The sequence below is a fragment of the Coturnix japonica genome, chromosome 1 (assembly GCF_054131305.1).
Source record: "Coturnix japonica strain WE chromosome 1, WE-NBRP24, whole genome shotgun sequence".
Classification (NCBI taxonomy): domain Eukaryota; kingdom Metazoa; phylum Chordata; class Aves; order Galliformes; family Phasianidae; genus Coturnix; species Coturnix japonica.
The window spans coordinates 73,572,482-73,592,937 of record NC_140663.1 but is presented as its reverse complement, the minus strand read 5'-3'; the positions used below and the strand labels follow the sequence as shown (position 1 = coordinate 73,592,937).

Sequence of the window (20,456 nt, the reverse complement as noted above, 5' to 3'; positions counted from 1 at the left end):
CTATGTTCAATGGTTTGCCAGTTGGGTTTTTAAGAGCAATGTTTATTTGTTCTTCCTTTTACCCTGCAGTTGTGCTCATGGGCAAAGTTCGAGGCTCAGCCAGCTCACCTCTTGGCTAACTGGGGGGCTGGGATCTTGCAGCCATCCCACAGGCTTCTGAACCATGCTAAGGGATGCTGCAGGGATCCTTGTTGCTGAGCATGGCCATAATGCTGGACGTAAGGCATGGGTGTTGTCCTGCAGACCTGAGAGAAGAGCCTGTTTAAGGCATCCCACTGCACCTGGGAGAAAGCTGCTCTCCAGCTTCACCCACCTCTCTACCTGACAGCTAAATAAAGATATGGCGTTTGTTAGGGCATGGCAAGGCTCATGGGGTAATGTAATTGAACAGAAAGATCAAATGGGGGCTTTGACTGAGGAGCCTATTTGGGAAGTTGGTTCCTGAGCCTCCTCATTTCAGCTGGTGCTGTTTCAGAGCAGCCAGGAGCCTGCCGTGCTTCTGATCTGGGGGCTTTTTGTGAGGCAGCTGAGGAAGCCTGACACATTTCCCTTCAGATATGACCCCATTAGTTGTGGGAAGGACAGGAGAGCGCAAATGGAGCCAGGAGCTGGCCTGAAGAGGAGGGTGGCAAGACTCAACTCGGAATGGCAGTGGGGGTTGTGATGAAGAGGAGAAGCAGGAGGAGCTCTGTGTCTGGAGGGGCTTGCTGTGCTGTGTTATCATTTAAGAACTGTCTGATCTGGTGTGTGGCAGCAGGATGGCAACTGGGTAAGTTGCCATGTGCTAACAGTAGCTATCCTTGTGTACCCCTGACTTCTGTTGGATGTGTGATGTGTAGTGGTGTGTGAAGGAACCCACCTCTCCATTTTCAAGGGCCAAGCCAATGCAAGTGGCCTTGTGCTTGTCATGAGGTTGATGTGTGATCACCTCCAACTTGGAGCTACTCAGTCTTCTCCAAAGTGAGAAAAAAAATCAGAAGAGTGTTGAGTGTTTGTTTAAATGATGTTCCCAAGAGCCCAGTCTATGTAAAGATGGAAACGGAAGCACTCGGCTTCTGGGGTTATAGCATTCTCCGGCTGCACATTATTTGAGGAGATATTCTCAAGGAAGAGGAATGGGTTAGCCCATTGGGGCCAACACAACCTGTTTAGTACCAGATCTGGAGGCTGGTGGCTCTGCCTGTGGCAGGAGGGTTGGAACTCAATGATTCTTGGGGTCCTTTCCAACCCAAGCCATTCTATGATTCTATGAACTGCAGGTTTTGGGCATCTCTTCTGGAAGCATCTGCCTTGTGCCTTTCCAGAGGCTGAGCTAAGGATCCTCACCCCCAGTCCTGCAGTTTTAGTCTGAAACCTCTTCACAGAATTCACGTCAGATCTGGCTGCAGCAAACACTTCCACTCAGGTTTTAGGCTGATTTGATGACGAGCTTTCTTTTAATACAGCCTAAACAACACATCGGTTGAAGGTTATTTTTTAAATTGCACAGCTGAATGAAAACAAAATGACCTGTGAGGGCTTTGGAAAATTATTATTATTTTTTTTAATTAGTTGGTTAGGAGTCATCCTTAGTAAGTGCCTCATAGCTGGCTCAATGTGGGTCTACCGCCTGCCTTTGTGTGCGGGTACATATGGTCTCAGTGGATGTGTATGGAGTGGAAGCAGTCCTGTTCCGTAGGTCCCCTGTGCTCAGGTTTGTGTTTGTGTACTGGGAGAGTTAATGAGAACAGACTGCCTTTCTTTCCCTGTGTTCCCCAATCCCATCTGTTCAAACAAAAGGCTGAAAGGGAGAGAGAGCCGAGACCCTGCTGGTCAAGAGGGGATGGATAATAACACATATCCTTGGGCTACATTTCAGCACATGCAACCCTTTCAAGCTGTGCTAAAGCTTTTATTCAGGCAAGAGAAAGAACAACCAATATAAAATAAGTTTCTTTCTTTTTTCCTTTTTAAAAAGCTGTATAAGGCCTGAAGGATGCTACATTCCGTTCTATTCCTCCAACACTTTATAAAGCTCGATTATCAAAAAAAGAGTCTAATGCAGCGCTGATTATATTTGTGCGTGTACAGACGGAGAGCAGTATTGGGATAGAGCAAGCAACATATGCAGAGGGACCAGGGATGGCTTAGAAAGTCAATTTTCACTGTGTTTGCACATGGTAACAGTTCCAGATTCGTGTAATTAACTATACATCAAAAGGGTGTGAAGGAAGATATATTCCTCTCCACCTTGGGGAATCAATGGGTACTTTGCAATTCATGGTTAACCCCCCGTTCGCATATTTGTCATTACGGTCATGCCAAACAACTCATCTGGAGATCAAAACAGCTTTCTTGGGGACTGTTACAGCAGGAGCAGCACGAGAGATGGCACCTCCAGTCCCACAGCAGGCACCATGCGGCAGAGAGGGATGCAGCCCTGGGTGGCAGCCCTCTATACCAACCATTCCAGGGACATCGTAATGGTTTACGGGAGAAAAATGGTCTCAAATGCCATTAGTTTAATGCTTCATAATGTCGTTGCGTCTGTTTTAAATGCAATCACGGGGCTCAGGGGGCACCTGGGAATAAAATAAAATAAAATAGGAGAAGAGCTTGTAGAAATGTTATGATGGGGAAAAAAAAGGCAGGGGAGTATTTGGAGAGTGTAGAGATGAGATTCACCAATTCACGGAGCCAGGGAACCAGCTGAATCTGACCTGCTCATGCCAGTAGCGATGCAATCAAATACATTTACTAAGCAACTAGCTTAAGTTGTAGTTGTGCTCATGTAAGCTTTAGAAATCCAAGTGTCTCACATCTCAGTTCAGTCACACAGGTGGAGCTGTTTCCTTCTGGATGAAATTCTTCTGTGGTTGGTATGTTGTGCTCCAAGCTAAGCAGTTATACACTCCAGACTGACAGGAGATGTTTCCTTTCAGTACTCATCACTTATTCTTCTCCAGGCTGGGATTAAACAAGGTGTGGTGCTCATCACATCGGCCAGCACCAAACCTTTGCACACTTTTCTTCTTGAATCCTGACAACTGGGAGCAACCTGGTGCTTTGTGTCGATGCCAAGGGCTAATCTGAAATAGAAAATTTGCAGGAGCAACACATCTTCCCACAGAGGGTATATCTAATACAGAGAAGGCACGCTGTGGCCAAAGGTAGACCCTTTGAGCCTGGCCTCACTATGTGCTATTGAGATATGAGCAGGATGTGCCCCCTGCAGCAGGTGATTTCTAGGGATTATTGTTTTGACAATTTTTGACAATGCTTTTGACGAGGCTGGCTGCGTTGTAAGGATCTATTCTCAGCCTCTTATAACTTTGCCAAAAGTAGAGCTGGAGGCTGAGGACTTGCCCTGATGGATGTCTCTGGTGGTTTGGATTGGGGCAAAGGAATTTAAACTGAAGCAGCTCAGAAAGTGTTTCTCAGAAAGAGGCAAGAGGAAAGGAAACATATGTATCTGTGGTTTAAAAATGACTTACAGCACCTTTCTTTGAGATGATCTAAAGATTCTTTGGAGCAGTGACTGGAAGCTTGGTTGGAAAGGAACTCCGCTGCGGGGGATATGATTTCTGTCATCTCCTGAAAAACTGCTCCAGTTTGGCCAGCTTGTGAGCCCCTTAAGAAAATCGGTGTAAATATTATTTGTACATGCCCAGCAGAGTGTTTTTAGAGTTTAACAGCCAAACTGTCTGTCTTTGGTGTACACGTCCACTGTGTGTGACCCACCACCAAGAAGCAAGTTAATGTGTAGTTCTGAGCTGCATTTGCCTTGCCATTGCTTAGCTATGTGAGGGTGAATGTGATGCTGGCATGAGTAGAGAGCATGGATCATGCTAGTGCAGCTAAGAGGAATGCAGGGAAGTTTATTTTAGTAATCTCCAAAAGAGTAATTTGATGGGCTTACATCTTCAGGAATCACCAAGCAAAGAGAGGTGTCAGTGAGGTAGAGATACATCTTGTTACAGATGAAATAGGTCAAATTCTTTCTTTAGTTCCTGATATGAATACACATATTGTAAGGGAAACAGCTGAACACAGCCTGAAGGTCTGATTAACAAACTGAGGCAAGTGATGGGTCAGCTGTGGGAGCACAGGTGAAGGTAATTCAGCTGTGCTCCCGGAGGGGGTGGAGCTTGACTCCACCTCTCCTAGATCCCATTTAAGGGCTGATCACCACTAAGGTAACATCTTTTTCTGGAGATTGCTCCTGTGTGGAGTTTTTGTGGTGAACCTCAGTATTGGTGAGCATCCATCTTGATTGAAAGCCTCAGCACTGGTGAGTCTTTCCTTAGATATCCTCTGGTTATCTATTTACTCTATAATTACAACTATATCCTTGTATTATTTCAACTATACACATACCCCCACACACACATATATAGTAAATAGAATATTTTTCAACAGAGACTACCAGAAAAAAAAATAAAAATCGTTTTTGAGAGAGTTATGTGATCCCCACATATATTACTTGAACTTGATGTATCAGCAGGCTTCTAGCACAAGGCTTTAGGAAAGCAGAGCATATACTGGCATGCATTCAACCCCCTTTCTGGGAAATAACTCTTCCTTTGGCTGTCACTCAAACAGTGTTTTGCACCTTGCCTGCTTTCCAGGAATACTTGTAGTAGCAAGCCTGTTGGTGTAAAGATATCTAGGTCTGCAGACATAACATTCTTTTTATATAAGGAAGAACAGGTGAGTGGGGTGACAGGTGGCTTGGAGTGACTTTGGAGTAAGCTGGAGTTTTGAGCTGAGGGCTGAACAAGCAAAACCGTGTATTTCTTATGACAGGAATGATGTGCCTGAAAGAGAAGTTCACATTGCCAGATAGTCAAGAAAAAATGTGTTCAAAGGGATACATCAAAGATATGCAGGAACTGGAAAAATCAAAGAGAAGGGCCAAGGGTGTTTCATGTTGGCATCAGAAGTCCGGTGACATCAAGATAGCTGATGAATCTTTTCAGATATCTAGATATAAGTTACAGAAATAGAGTGAATGGCAGGAGAGAAATAGTAGGATCACTGTAAGTGAAATATGAAGAGAAATGCAGGTTGACGTGAAAGCACAAAGAGAAAAAATAGAGGAAGTGTTGAAAGTCTGGCCTGGGTTGAGCACCAAGGATGTGACTGACAGCAGTCAAACTGGTAGATGCTGAAGAAAATGCTATTGACGTCAGGCCTGAACTTCAGAGGTGTCCCAGCTCAGATATGAGCTCTGACAATGAGGATGGCAGCAAAGCATGTTGAACATGCTGTTCAACTTCCAGTAGAACTGACAGGACAACAGGTGCCCAAGAGACGCCCCAGATAAGGAACTGGAAGCATTGGGTACCAACCTTGTTTTATGAAGGATGCCAGCCTTGGTTTATAGAGGCTGAAGTGACCAAGATTCTGAGGCAAAAAATCCACCCATAAAGACTACTGACTCTCAAGAGGTGTGAAAAACCCATTAAAAAAACTGTATGTTTTTAATAATTGAGTGGAGCCCGTGTGTAAGGATGCAGTTCTACCAGCTGCAATACACCTGACTGTGAAATATCTATATTCCCCAATTCAGAAGGATACCGCAGCACTATTACAGTGCAGAGTGGTATCACAACTCTGTGAGTTCTCATGTGGAAGAGCAATAGGAAGCTGAAGAACATGAAAAAGGCTGACAAAATTGCTGGGAATCAGAGGTCCTGGAGATTCAAACATATAAAAATCCAAGATAAAATAAACATTATGTGATTCAAGGAAATGGGAGTTGCTAGCATGCATCTTTATTATAGGAAGTATCGAAGTTGCGAAAGGTGAGATTGGCCCTACCACAGCAGAAAGACTGTTATCAACTACACTTTTCACTGTGTGTGTTCACCTGACAACATAAGCATCCCTCTTGTCTCAGAAAATAGTAAAAATAGAGCTGGAGTGAGACAGCCACCTTATTTTCAGGGGCCTAAGATAAGGACAGGTATTTATTCTGTGCCACAAGGATGCCAATAGCTTCTCCTGTTATGTGGTGAACCGTATTTGTAATTGGTTTTAGTAGTGAGCAAACAAGTACGACTGGATTGCAGCACATATGGAAACTCACATCATACTCTACCTTCCACTTCAGGAGTAAATGATGGTAACCTCCAATGGGATCCTGGCTTCTGTGTAGCTGCTGAAGGCCCCAGCCTTTAACTCTCATTCAGTGATTAATGAGAGTTCCTGCTCTTGTAGCACAATGACCAGCAATAAGGCAGGACTAACCCACAGCCCTGAATCAGAATGGCCTGGGATGCTGAACTGCTTGTAAGCTGCCTAGCAGTTTGGTGGATGAATCTAATCATGCTTCAGTAAATTAACTGGTTATGGCTAGGCACTGTTCTGCTCAGCTCTCTTTCTCTGCTTCAGGTATCACTGCTAGAAACAGTAATTAAGAGCCCCTTGTGATTGCCTCAGAGTGTACAAGCCAGTTCATGTTTCCCCAGAGGCACAAACCAGAGTACACGAGTCACCTCATGGAAGTGAGCAAGTACCTGTGTTGATCAAGAGTTCAGGTACCTCCCATAGGTAGAGTGAACTGAGGCTAGCTAGGTTAGATCCTTTTACTGCTGATAGTTCACAGTCTGAACACGTAAAGAGTAGAAGAAAGCATATTGTGTCTCCCAAGAGGATGTGAGACATGGAGAAATACCAGACTGACTGAAAGTGCTGGAGAAGTGTCTCTGTTGGTATCAATCAAGCTAGAAGCTGCAACTCTTGGAGAAATTAAAGGATCCACCATGCATAGGAAGAAAAAAGTAGCCAGTCTGGTATAGACACATCTCTGATTGTGATGGTGGTATAACTTCCACTCGACAGAAATTCCCCTGCTGAAGATGCTATTGTTTTGAATCCAATTATCTTTTACAAGGTTCCTCCGTTCTTCCAATACACCTAATCATCCTTATCTTAATGCGCTTTTCCTTTCTACATTGTCATGTAAAATCCATTTCCTTTCAATTTACTCAGATCTATCTGCATCCAGATTATTGCAACTTGGATACAAGGTAATTAAATGTGGTTTGTCTGAGTAGAAAGGCAGTAAATGCTATTGTGGCTTGTTTATGCTAGCAAGCAATGCAGGTTTCTCTACGCTGTTCTGCCAGTGTGTTTTAACTTTGCCCTAGAAAGGCTGTGTTTCAGGCCACATGCAATCTTCTCCATTGATTTTTGTCTTTGGGCTGTCTTCTCATATTCCTGAATTAAGCCTGAAAACCAAGAGGCATTGCAGACTCTGACATCAATCCCACTAGGATCTGTCTCAGTATCTCTTGTTATACTGGCTCTTGTCGGAACTTCTATTTCTGATAGGAATATTTTAAAGACTGCTAATTCTATCTGTGTGGTTAAAAAGGTTACAGGGTTGTTTTTTTTTTTTACCTGTTGGCCAAGATACGTCCTGGTGTTAGAATCCCTATGCTACTGATGGGTAGAATCCCTATTCTACTGATGGGACTTGACCCTGGGTATTGTCTTCTCATAATACCATGTACTCTGGAGGTCTGTAAATTGTATTTCACGTAGTAGTCGCACCTTTTGGATGCTGTTGAGTTGGAGGTTGTTTGGAAGCAAAAGTCCCGTATGTCTTGGAACTATACAGAGGAGATATTAGGAGTGTTTGTAGGTCAGGCATTCTCTGTAAGCCCACCATTGAGAGTTGCTTTAACAGTGATCCAAGAAAAGGTCAAGTGAGGCAAATTCACCTCTACGGCATAAGGTTCTAATCTTGCACACTGTTACAGGGTGAATGGAGTAGGGAAGTCTTGCACTGATTTACTTTGTATGTTGTATGAAGCTGTGTTATGGTTCAAGAAATCTGGCAGCTCCTTCTCAAGAAATGCTTTGGTATTGAGGAGCATTGTGTGGGGAGCCCTGGACTGGAAGAGCCTAGGGGGCTGCTTGTTTTGAAATCTACACTTCTTCTGCTATAAGGGTAAGTGAGAGAGTATAGACTTTGAGATGTACATATGCCTATGTACAGAAAGGCAATTTAAACCTTTGAAGACCCTTTCTCATTCCCTAGGTCTTCACACTCTGTTATTCCCATTGAGAAATCAAGGATTATTCCAGTTCTAGAAACACCATACCCACCTTGAGTAGGAAGACCTGTCCCACCCTGGAGATGGCTTCTGGCCATAGAACTTAGCCTGGTCTGCTTAGAATTATTCCAATAATTACATAAGATATCGCTCCACAACTGCTTATGCCTGAGACACTTTTGAATACCTGAGAAGTCCCAGTGGAATGGACTTAGAAGACAGTTGACTGTTTCATTAATAGGATACTGATAACACTCATACTCTTCTGCTCTTGCTTCTTCTCTTTTAGTCACCACTTTAAACTCCTTTTTCCCTTCCTTATTCTTTCTCCTTTCTGCATCTTGAGTCTATGGTGTATCAAATTTAGGTAGCTTGTAGGAAGCCTGCTCTGTACTTCGGCTTTTCCGTGCTGACTTTCTCCAATGCTTTTGTAGTAATTCTGTGTTTTACTGAAAGGCTGTAGGGCCAGAGCTACATGCAGTTTTCAAGATACAGGCTTACCCTGGTTTTGTACGATGGCATAATTATACTCTGTCTTGATTTCTACCTCCTCTGCTCTCTCTACAATGATAATATCTAACATTTCATTTTCTTTCTTCCATGCCACAAAGAACCAAGCTGATGTTATCAAGAAACAATATATCATAACTACAAGATCTTGTTTCTATGGCCAGCTCAGGACCTACTGGCTGAATGTGGAGTCAGAAATATTCTTCCCTGCGTGCACCGCTTTATCACTTCATTTAGATTGAATTTCTTGTGCCATTTTATCAGTTTTGTACAGTCCTTCTGCAATTTTTCATGGTAAGTCTTTGTCTGTATCATCTGGAATAACAAAATTCCAATACAGGTTTGTGGCTACATCCCAGGGTGACATAACCCTGCATGTAGGGTCATTTCTGGAAGTCTTTAAGCCTGTCTTAAATCCTGGAATTGCTAGAATGAGCAGGAGACAAAAAAATCAATACTGAAAATACTGAGTCTGAAAGCCTGGGATGTGGGAAAAGCTTGTTTTTGTATGTCTACACACAGCCATCCTGCTTTCTGCTCTGCTTTTCTTTTCATTTTCTTTCTTTGTGGTTATTTTGTCTGTGAGCTCAAGCTGAGCCCTAGTCTTGAGGTTTGCAAACCTTCCTGCCACTTCCGTGTGCAGAAGTTTTGAGGAAGGAGAGTGAGGGGACTTCACTGAAGGGCAGACAGTGTATGACAAACCTTGTTTCTTTTGGTCATTGAGAGGATGTTCCTGAACCAGTCCATCACTTTAGCCATGGTTAAATTCTATTTACTGACCCCTTCCAGTTCCCCCTGGCCTGGTGTCTGTCTTTTCCTGGACTGAACTCATTTCCAGCCCAGAGCAAGCTGCTGCCTCTGGCTTGCTGGAGAAGGTTCTCCCCTTCCCATGCTAGCAGCTCTATGTAGTTGCTGATTTCCTTCCTCACTGTTCCACTTGCATATGCACCAGGTTCACACAGCATCCTGCACGTCCCACCATTGTCATGCAAAATCCCTTGCCTGTGCCCAGTTTCTTACTGACATGGATGGTTCTGCCTTTCCTTAACTTCATGCTCTTTTTCTTTGATTTAAGCATTTGTGTTATCATCAGCTTTCATCCCTTGCTCCAGGAAGGTAACTGTCCCCAAAGCAGCTTTCTCCAGTTATCTTACATATCTCAGTGAGGAACTCCAGTGCTGCAGCCCTGGACGGTGGGATCAGGGATGGCTACAATTGTGGGCATGATATCACATTACCTCTGAAGCCACAAAACTCATTGCTGAGGAAAGACAGGGAAGCACTGAGCTGCTTATAGAGGAGCCTGGCCTGGGGGCTGCCAAACCTTGCAGTGGGGAGCTGAGAAAACTGTGTGAGGTAGCCCAACTTTGTGCCTGCAAGTGGACTGGGTCTGAGCTCTGTTTCACTCCAAGCCTGTGTTATTCCAGCCCAGTGACTCAATTTATTTCTGTCTCTGCTCCTGACATTTCTCTTTCAGGTGGCTGCTGCCTAGTTTTGGGTGGGGCGGTGGGCTGGGGTGACTCATGTTTCCGAGCTCTTATCGGCATCAGTATGATGTTCTGCTTTTCTTTTCTGTCATATGGCATCCCGCTCCCCACCCCGCCTTTCCCTCCCTCCGCCGTCTCCCAGAGGAGGTGACAGACGGTCCTGTAATTTGGTTCCATTCGCTCGACTGGAGCAACACCTGCCCCCCTCTCTGGGGACAGGAGAGTCTCATCCCAAACCGCGCGAGGAGCCAAAGACAAATCTGAAGCCCACATGCAAATAGAGCCCAGGATAAAGCGACGTGGCCGTTCTGGGCAGGGAGGGCAAAATCCGTCACCAGGGGAAGAGATGGCAAAAACAGAATTGCCTCTGAAGAAATAAATAAGAAGTGCCAGGAGATTGCCTTTGCCTTTTGGGTCGGTTGCTTTTGTGGTTATTGATCTGTCCCACCCTGGAGAATAAATGGAGAGTACTGAAAAATAATGGCTGATATTAGAACATATTTATTCCCCCTAAAAGGACTGGGTTAATTGGGTTACAGGATGGCTGGATATGTGAACAGATAGAATGTCTCTGGTATCTCTTCGTGGCTGTATAATGGAAAAGATCCATCTCTTTGTTGAATTTCATACACAACATCCCTTTCAGCTCCCCACCCCCTTGTGTCTCTCCCTCTCTCACACGCACATACACTCTTTGCTGGAAACACAGCAAAGATATCAAATCATAGCTGAGGCCCTCAGTATTTCTCTGCTGTAAATATAGGTGGTAATATACTACCTGGTTCACATGAGGAATAAGACACTACTTTGTGCTGCGGTCCCATGGAAATCAGTGTGTTTATTTGTAGAGGTTACTTTTGGCTTGCTGATTGTCTGCAGTTGCTGTATCAGAGTCTGGATCTGTTTGCAGGGTTTGGCTGAATCTGTTAGGTACCCAAATTTACTAATAATATCAGTGCAAATGCATTCTGTGTCCCATATCTGTTTGCATCTATATAGATCTGTAAATGTATTAAAACACCTTGTTTTCTGTTTGGAAGATGCTGGGTATCTGTGGCACTGGGCTGTTATAGATCTGTACATTCAAAGTGCTTTCTGGACACAAGTGCTGGAGGTTTCCATTCCTCTTATATGTCTTATATATAGTGCTGAATTGGGTTTAAATCACTTACTTTAGCCCTAACTGGTGCTCTGGGGGCAGTGCTCTGCCTTCTTTGTCTTTGAATGTGCTTGCTTTCTTAGCCTGCAGGATGAGCTTCTCTTTAAATGTGAAAGAATGATACCTGAACATATATTCAATGTTAACTTTAATCACTACAGACCCAAGAAATATTAACTCCTTCTTTCTGCCCTGTGATTGTTGGATTGGCTGAACACGATGTAACCTTCCATTGAGCAATTCCATCCTGTTCTGAGATCACTCAGTCCTGTATTGCTGAGGGAACACAGACGTAGGCAAAGCAACTTTGATTACGTAATTAGAATTTATCACTCTGTAATGCAGACTTGCAGTGAGATGCAGTTTAAGCTGTTTGCTCACCCATAAATCCGGAGTTGAGAGCACTTAGTCATGCAGCCTTTTCATTGCGTTATCCTTGTAGCTTCGTCGTACTATTCATATCTTTCTTAATCTCCTTTTGTTTTTTCTTCTTTTCTTTAAGGGGGATGTGAGAGCAAAAACCTATGTCTTGTTTTCAGTGGTCATCAGCTGCTAGATGACGAGGACTTCCTTCTTGATGCCAGGAGGAAAAGCAAAAGTGGTTTTGCTGATGTCACGGTGGTGAGAGAACATGAGCGAGGTGGTGAGTGGATGGAAGTGAGATGGATTTTGCAGGGAGAAGCAATTTTCTGTACCAGATAAATAGTCGCGTTCAGTAGAAAAGGGCACATCTTCAGGTCACGCACCCCAGCCCTTCTGTAGCTTAAAACTGAGGCTGGATCCTTCTGTTGTCACCAAAAGCAAAGCCCTTCCTGCCTTTTCTCAGAGCACAGTCGTGTTCTCTGTTGTCTTGAGGAATGGTAGGTATGGTTCAACCCAGAGAAGACTTTTGATTCTCAATCTGAGCAGTACCCATCCACTTTGACAATACTCTCATCTGTGCTTGTAGGATGGGAACCTTCCTGGGCCAAGAGCCCAGCTCTGCAGCCCTCACTGCAAAGAGGCCATGGGGAGCAAGGTGGGGAACCAACCTCACTGCTGGGGCAAGGAGTGCTGTGCTTATGTCTCTGAGAATCAGGACACATTTGGGCTGCTAATTGCAGCATACATCACTGTGAGGCCCAAGCTAGAGCATCCCTCAGCCTGTGAGCTGAAGTTTACTCTACTCCAAAAATGTGCTTGCAACACCCTTTGTGGGCAGAGGGACACTGTTCACATCTCCTTACCCCACAACCTGTGTGCCCAAATAAGCCACTGATGGCTGCCAGTCACCATCCTCTCTTCCCTTAAACACGCATTCCTACTCTTGGAAAGGAGACAAAACATGTTAATCTTTATATTAACTAAGTTCTTCTGGATGTTGGTAGCAGGAAGAGTGTTGCTGGATGGCAGGACTTGCACAACAGACTTGACCCAGTGTCCAGACTTTGATAGATGCCAAGAAACAAGCAGAGCATCTCCAAAGTGGTGGAGTTATTTCAGCACTGGAAGTTGTTGGGTTTGATAACTGTGCATTGAGCTACCCAGTCTGTGTGTGTCCCCTGGGACTCAGAAAGTGTGCATTGGTAGAAAGTGGAATTAACAGCCTCTCTGACAGGTTTTCTGCATGCAGCTTTTCAGCTGGGCAAGACCACACTTAATTAAACCACTGCACAAAGTGTCAGCCATAAAAAAGGGAGGGGAGGGAGAGAGGGTTTTATCTCTAACAGCGAGTAACAATGGATGTGCTGCTTCTACTGAATGCAGCCTGCCCCTGTCGATGGTGGTGTTCAAACTGTAGGTAAAACTAACCCCTTGCAGTAAAGAAGAGTGTAATAAGGCAGGTGGCAGCAAGGACTTGCTTTACTCACGTAGTAACCTGTTACTGAATCCGTGTCATGTTTCCCCTGTCAGGCTTTGGTGGTGGAGCCCTATAAAGGAGAATGGGTGAGGTTCTCCTAAGCAGGGAAAGGTTATTTGCTTGGTTTCAGTAGAATCTGACCTGTCATGACCAGAATCATAACCAAAAGCAAGGAAATCCACTCCATGCAGCCAAGATGCAACACGTGTGTTTGGATTGCAAAGTTGGATGTATCAAAGAACAATGCAGCAAAGCAAGTGCTTCCCAGCATCGGGTTTGGTGTTACAGCCTGAGCCTTGAAACCTGCAGCCATGCACAGGTTGCTGTGGGGCAGTGCTGAGGGCCGTGCTCCTGTGCCTCATCCACGCATGGGCAGCTGAGCTGAGGGACAGCCACCCCAGCCAAGGAAGAGGCAGGGAACCTGTTGGAGCTTTCCTTGAACATTGTGAGGAGGTTTCAAGCCTTATTCACAAGGCAGGCCGTAGATTCTGTCAAAGCCCCAGTTTTACAGAAAGACCAACGGGGAAAAATAATTAGGAAATAACCAGCATTTATTTGATACTTTTATTTATATGCAAAACAGGTCACCATTCATGAGAGATATGAAAAACGTATCAGATAGAAACCAGATTTATCTATTTTCACTACAAAATATTGCATCATATAAAGCAACAGAGACACACAAAAAAACCCTGAAAAAGACTAAAATCTTTGGATAGCAGATGTGGTTTTTTTTTTTCTTTTATCTTTCTCATCCCTAGAATGCGCTTTTTCTTGTTTTAAGAGATTCACAGCAAAGAACACGAAACATTTTCAGGTTATAACATTATCTTTTTCTTTTCTTTTTTTTGGTTGTCACAAAGGAAAGCAGTCCTGGATCGACTTCTTTTTCTTTTCTTTTTTTAGGAAAAAGAAAAACAAAAAGTCCTTTCCTAAAAATATACCGCACACATACAGGCCACGCTCAGCCCCACACACACCCGCCTGTAGGCACGCACACCGATACACCCACAAAAGAACCTACTTCCCTTATAAACGATTCGCAAAGGACCTCTCGGACGGAACTATAGATCAGAAGAACAACAAGTTGTAGAAAACTCTCCTAGTTAAGTGCTAGCGGTTGTTCATCCCACACACGCACACACAGAGGAAAGAAAAGAAGGTCAAGAACGAACGCCTCGGTATATATAAAATATAAACGGGAAGGGAGGGAAGGTTTGTCACACACAAGTGCAATATAATCGGAGCAAAACAAACGAACGAGGAAGTAAACCAAAACAGAACACTGCCTCGATCCCGACGCACACTTATAAACGTAATATTCCACAGGAGAAAAGTGTAAACACCCGACTATAGAAAACAATTGGCACAAAGTATCCAAAGTAAAATTGCCACCACTCTGAAAAATAAATAAGTCTTGAAAAAAATAAATTGTCGACTCCTTCTACCATAAATAAAAAATAGTTATTTTTAACCGCACCCATGGGTCACACGTTTAAGGTCACAAGAAGATGTTTTTTGGATATATATAAAGGGGCACTTGACAGCCTGAAGGAACGATCCCATTTTACACTTCGCTTAAAGCAGCGCTCACCCCGCACCCGCGAGCGAGGCGGCAGCGAAGAAAAGCCCTCCGCGCCCGTCGCCGGGCCCCGCTCTGCCCCGTGGCCGCCCGTGGGCTCTCGGGGCCGGGCTGGCCGGCGGCGGCGCGTCCCGTTCCGGCCTCCGTGTGGCCGTCGGGGCGGGCGGGAGCTACACGTCCAGGACGTGGTTGAGATAGGAGATGTAGCAGATGGCGAGGCGCAGGATTTCGATCTTGGAGAGCTTCTTGTCGGGGGGGAGCGTGGGCAGCAGCTTCCGCAGCTCGGCGAAGGCGAGGTTGAAGGCCTCCACGCGGATCCGCTCCCTCGTGGCGTGGGCCGAGCGGTACTTGGCCGTGGCTCTCCGCCGCCGCCTCTTCTCCTCGCGGCTTAGAGGCGGTGGGTGCAGCCCCGGCCGCCCCCCGCCGCGGCTCTCCCCGCCTCCCCCCCCGCCGCCGCCCTCCGCAGGCTCCGGGTCGGAGACGCAGCAGCTGAGCGCCCGGCCGTCCGCGCCGCCCAGGGACTCCGGGTCGGAGGGCGCCGAGGAGGGGTGGTCTGAGTCGGCCGCTTGGTCCGGGCTGAGCATCATCGTGGAGGGGGCGGAGGAGCCTTCCCGGGACAGAGAAGCAGAGAGAGCGGGGTCAGGACCCCCGTCCCGCGGCGGAGCGGCCCCGGGCCGAGCGCTGCCCCCACCTCCGCCTCCCCGTGGCCGCTCGTTCCTTTGTCCGAACGGGCCCGGAAAGCAATAAAAGAATATGCACCCGCCTTTCTAACGAGCTCACATCCAGCGGCTCAAATCGGGCCGGTTTGTTTTCCTCCTATTTGAATACCTCCGTCCTCCCCTGCCAAACGCCGCAGCACCATCGCTCTGTCGGGATGCGGGCTGCACACCGACGCTGATAAATAAGCAGAGGGAACCACGGCTCGAGGTTCCCAAACCTTGAGGGGCCGGTGGGGAAATTCATTTCCCAAGTAGGAACTGCGGGATCTGCCGTGTGTGCCCGGATCTCCTCCTGCTCTTTGCTCTGCCCTCCTTTCATTATTGTTATTATTATTTCTGCTATTATTTTCCTGACGCTAATCGTGCTATTCTCCAGCGACCATATGGGGACTATAGGAGAGCCGTAGGTTTTATTTTACGTACATCTACTTAGGTGCGAATGGGCAACCACTCTGGGCAACCTGATCTAGTAAAGGTGTATATTTGGTGGCCCTGCCAGGCAGGGGGGTTGGAACTACATGATCCTTGAGGTCCCTTCCAACCCGGGTCATTCTGTGATTCTGTGTGAATTAAGAAATAAACGGTGAAAGGAGGAGAAAAACCCCAAAGCTGGGCCCGAACTTCCCGATTCCTTTAAATTTTCCCTCCTCTCCCCTCCCTGAGCGGAAAGGGTGGATGGGGGGGAGGGGGGTGGAGGGGATGGGGGGGGGGGGGCGAAGAAAGGGGAAATAAATAAATAAGTGCGGTGGTGCCTTTCAAAAGAAAATTGAATCGTATCTTCTTGCGGCCTCACGGAGCACCATCTGTCATGTAGACAGCAGCACAAACCCGGGCGCGTACGGGGACATGCCGGCATGTAATAAAACAATACATCAGCGCTCGGGGATAACCTTGGTTGGACGCGGCGCGTGTGTGTGTTGCGTGCGTGTGTGAGAGTCGGGGGTGTCGAGAGATGCTGGGAGGGGGCACAGCCCGTCCCTAAAAATCCCATCGCCGAGGATTTCCTTGTGAAGTTCCCCGGTAAAGTTCGCCTCTGCTCTCGGGGAAAATCAAAGGCAAGAATAGGGAACGGAACGGAGGGGCGGACAGAGAGAGAGGCGGGCAGGGAGCCTCGCCGGGGCCGGGAGGAGTGAGTCCTGCTCCGGGAGAGGTCCTTCTCTCCTGGATGTTAATAGGTATCCTGGATGTTAATAGGTACCCTGGATGTTAATAGGCATCAGGCCCGCAAGGCAGGGGTCAGGAATAACATAAGGGCAGCTCAGCCAGCCGGCTATTTCTTGGGAGGGAAAAAAAAAAAAGAAGAAAATGAGATCAAAATCCCCGCATAGCTGAGAGCCCAGTGGGCAGGTTGGTGTGAGAGCGCACCGGCGGAGGAAAGATGGGTAAGAAAACGGGCAGTGACAGAGGTGCTTCCCGGAGAAAGTTGCTTTAAGATTTTCCTACGCTGTGTGCTGAATTTCCCCGTTCGGTTCGGTGTCGATCCGAGCAGGGAAGAGGCTCCTTTCTCTTTCTTCCCCCCTCCGGCCACCCCCGTACAGCCGGAGCAGGACGCACCGCGGGGCCGCTTACCTCGGCGCCGCCGCTCGCACCGCCGCTCCCCTCGGGTCCCCTCGCCCCCTCGGCGGTGCCTTTACAGTTCAGATGCTCCTCCGGCAGCAGAGCATGGAAAAAATCAAAGGAAAAAAAAAAGAAAAAGAAAAGAAAAAGAAAAATCAAAATTAAATGGAGGGAATTAGGAGCGGAGCGGCGTCCTGCTCGGGTGGGGAAGGGCGGCTCTCATCCCTCGCCTCGGCCTCCAGCGCTCCGGAGATGTTATCGCCGTGCTCGGTGGCGGAGTATAAATAACAACTTAAGTTACTTACGATGCATCGGGGGAGAAAAGAGCCGTTCCCCCATCCGAAGCCTCCTCCTCCCGTTAATTCGGGGCAGCGGAGAGAGAGCAGAGGAGACGAGCCTCGTTTAGGGGGAAAAAGAAAAAATAATCGCGTTCTTCGTCCTCCTCTTGCCAGGATCAATAACAAAAGGGATGCGGAGGTGCCATCAGCGGGGCTGCTCCCCTCCCCGCCCCTCGGCCTCTCCGCAGAGCCGGGGCGCGGAGCCGGCGGTGGGGCCGCTTTGTTCCGCCAGGGCCGGCCGGTACCCGGCGCGGGTCGGGGCACAATGCTCGGTTCCTTCCTTCTCTCTCTGTATCTTCCTTTTCTCCTTTCTTTTTTCTTTTCCTTTCCTTTTCTCTCCCCCTTCTTTTTTTTCTCCTTTCTGTCTTTTTTTTTTTCTCCTCTTCTTTCTTCTTTTTGTTTATTTTTTATGGTGCGCCCACAGCTCGGTCAGTTCACCGCTCCGGCAGATGAGTGGAGGAGACACCGTTAAGAGACAAATGTTGGGCTCAGTAGTTTCTCAGCCGGTCCCTCAGGAGCCGGAGAGGGGAAGAAACGAATCCCTCATCCACACCCGAGGTTCCCAACTCCTCCTGCATCTCTGGGTGAGAAGGAAGAGCGAACGTGAGGAAAGCGAAACGAAACAGATTAAAAACAAAAACAAAAACCAAAAAAAAGCAAACCCTAAGGGATGAAAATCTCGCCGCGGATTTGGGGAAAGGCTGCAGCACGAGGTGAGCTCACGCACAAAATGAAAGTGCGGTTCCTCCTCCCACTCCTCCCGAAGCGGCGGAGGAGCAGAGGAGGGATGCGGAAAGACAGACAGACAGACAGACAGACAGATAGATGGATAGACAGAGCGGAGATGTGCGCGGAGCCGCTCCTGGTACCAAAGGGTTCAGCCGAGAGATGGTTGGAAGAGATAAAGACTCAGAGAAAAGGGGACGGCATTTTTTCCCTCTTAAATTGATATTTAATGGGAAATCCTATTGGACAGAAACCTGGACACGAGTCTCTTAATTGGACTTGACATCTGTCACAGTGTGGGAGTTTTCACAGCTCAAATATTTTCAGCAGATCAGATTCTCGCTGAATCTGTGCCACAAATTATAACAGTCGAGAGCAGCCCATGATATAAAGCCTCGCCTCTGGATATGCGTTCTCTCTCGCCACGCTCGCTCCCACCGTCCCCGTCCTCCCCCCCCCCCCCCCAAATATCGGATACCCACTGATCTAGAAAAACACCGCTGGCATTTTGCATGCAAGCTAATAAATAGGCTTTAAACATCAATTTGCATCATGTACATTGAGCCTGTGGAGAATTGCCAGGCTCTTCTCCTAGTGCGTTTATTTCAGCTCTCCCCGTGTCCTGTCCACTCGCCCTCCCCACAAGTCTGGTGTAGGGCAGGAGCAGCTCTGCTGGAGTCAGGGTGTGGGGACGAAAAGCCTCCCCCGCCCCAGCCCAGTTTGTCTGTCTTTGTCTGCCTGATGCCCCCAGGTTCCAGCATGCAGGCAATGAGGCAAGAGAGCCTTTTGTGTTCACTGGAGACTGGATGGAGCCAGGTCCCTGCCTGCGGGAGCCAGGGGGGCCTGTGAGACCGAGGTTACTTCTTGTGGTGGTCCTGGACCTGCCCCACAGAAGAAACAGCTGCAAGAAGATTCTAATGGATATTTATCTGGGGGAAATTTGGGTGTTCCTCTTCCTTCTCCTGTCTCCAAGGTCTCCAAGGCAGTGGGACACTGTCACTTGTTCAGGTGCTGCAACTCCATCTGCTGCTGCTTGATTCAGAGGTATCCAGCATGGTTCCCAGCTCTAGAGGAGCTTCTGGAGGTGCTTGGCTGAGTGATCCTTGGCTGCTTGACTGGGAGGGTCTGAAACGTGTTCTCTTCCAGTCCCGACAAGGGAGATCCTGCATCTGCATAAACCTTGTGCTGAGCTTTAAGGAGGTGTTACTGTGAGGTGCCTTGGTCTGCCTCCAGAGAGATGTCATGGCGGAGCTCAGAAGCGTGTTTAAGATCCCAGGTTTCATGTCTCAGTAATTCCCTTTGCCACTGTGAAGAGAAGCAATCAAAATTTCAACCGAGAAGGTTCAGATGTAAATCAATGAGACTGTGGCACATCCCTATTCAGGTCAGCTCACAGGTAACTATCACTAATGCTTTTTGGATCTGAACAGTTCAAGGACTCTGCAAGAACCATGACCTCATCTTAGGAAATTACCACCATCCTATGCTTCCAGCAGCATTATGGCAGCCCAACAACCTGTTCTTAGGCTGGAGGGGTGAAGAAGAGTGGAAAGTCTGGTCAACTGTGCCTCCTATAGCTTTATGCAGTACGAAATTTGTTATGCTATTAATCTCTATGGTCTGAGGAGGTGGTGAAGGGATGAAGTCCACACTGTGAAGCAGACCTTCTCCAGCTCTCGCTTGTCCATGGCTCAGGACCAGTGACTTTGCCTTGCAGCACTGCTCAAGGTGTCACCCTGAGGCCTCAGCCCACAGAAGCTGTTGGTGACAGCACATGTGTTAGGCTAAGGCTGCCACAGACAGCAGCCAGGAAGCCGTTAATTCATGCAAGCCACCCTGCTCTCTGCTGCAGATGCTGTCGTCACATGGCTTGCTTCTTATTTTTACTTTCTGGGACGAGACCAAGCAGTTGCATCTCAGTGCCCTTCGGTTAGGAGCAGACATTTCTGACACCTCTTAAAGTACTGTCTACTACTGCCATGATCCGATTACCCCACTGCTCTGCTCTCAGCTGTGTTAAACCCAGAGGTTCCCACCCTGCCCTGGGCATGTCAGGCCTGAGGCATCTCCCCAGCTACCCTTATTGCTACTGTAATAAGCACATCTCCTCACATCAAACACGAGTGCCAGAGTGTAGCTTCTGCTTCTTTAGCCCCAAGAAGCCACTCAGAGATGCTGGAGCTGACAGCCTGACTGGAACAGCGACCCAGAGCCCAGGAGCAAGGCTAAAGCCTCCCAGTGGAAAGCTCCCATGCCTCAATCTGCTTACAAGTGGAGGGTGAGTCTGGTCACAGCTCGACTAACTGAGATGTGGAGGTGACCAGAAATGACCCAAAATTCTGGGGCAGAAGAGCAGTTAAAGGATGGACAACAAAAGCTCTTTGTTAAGATGACTGTGTCTTTCTGGTTAGAATATGGTCTGGTGCAAAATGGAGATCTCTATCTGTATATCAGTATGGTTCCAAAGGAATTTGTGTAGCTGCAAGGCCACTT

The 20,456-nt window shown here is 47.3% G+C and overlaps 1 protein-coding gene across 7 annotated transcripts; it reads right to left on the bottom strand.

Moving 5' to 3' along the window:
- Positions 1-13,591: 13,591 nt before the first annotated feature.
- On the bottom strand, positions 13,592-18,342 carry NHLH2 (nescient helix-loop-helix 2). 7 transcript variants are annotated; one of them, XM_015875041.3, is made up of 4 exons: positions 17,900-18,164; positions 17,205-17,817; positions 16,912-16,986; positions 13,592-15,230 (listed from the first exon to the last, which is right to left on the bottom strand). In XM_015875041.3, exon 4 carries the CDS (start codon positions 15,208-15,210, stop codon positions 14,794-14,796), a length of 417 nt encoding a protein of 138 aa, XP_015730527.2. In that variant the 5' UTR covers positions 15,211-15,230; positions 16,912-16,986; positions 17,205-17,817; positions 17,900-18,164; the 3' UTR covers positions 13,592-14,793. The 7 variants fall into 7 exon arrangements, with proteins under 7 accessions (XP_015730527.2, XP_085400949.1, XP_085400939.1 ...); XM_085544823.1 differs by lacking the exon at positions 17,900-18,164 and adding an exon at positions 18,218-18,342 and having other exon boundaries at positions 16,912-17,817; XM_085544813.1 differs by having other exon boundaries at positions 16,912-17,817; positions 18,107-18,208.
- Positions 18,343-20,456: the final 2,114 nt, after the last annotated feature.

Bases quoted from the DNA above. Each gene is read 5' to 3' on its own strand.
- NHLH2 (XM_085544823.1), bottom strand. From the start codon at position 15,210: ATGATGCTCAGCCCGGACCAAGCGGCCGACTCAGACCACCCCTCCTCG.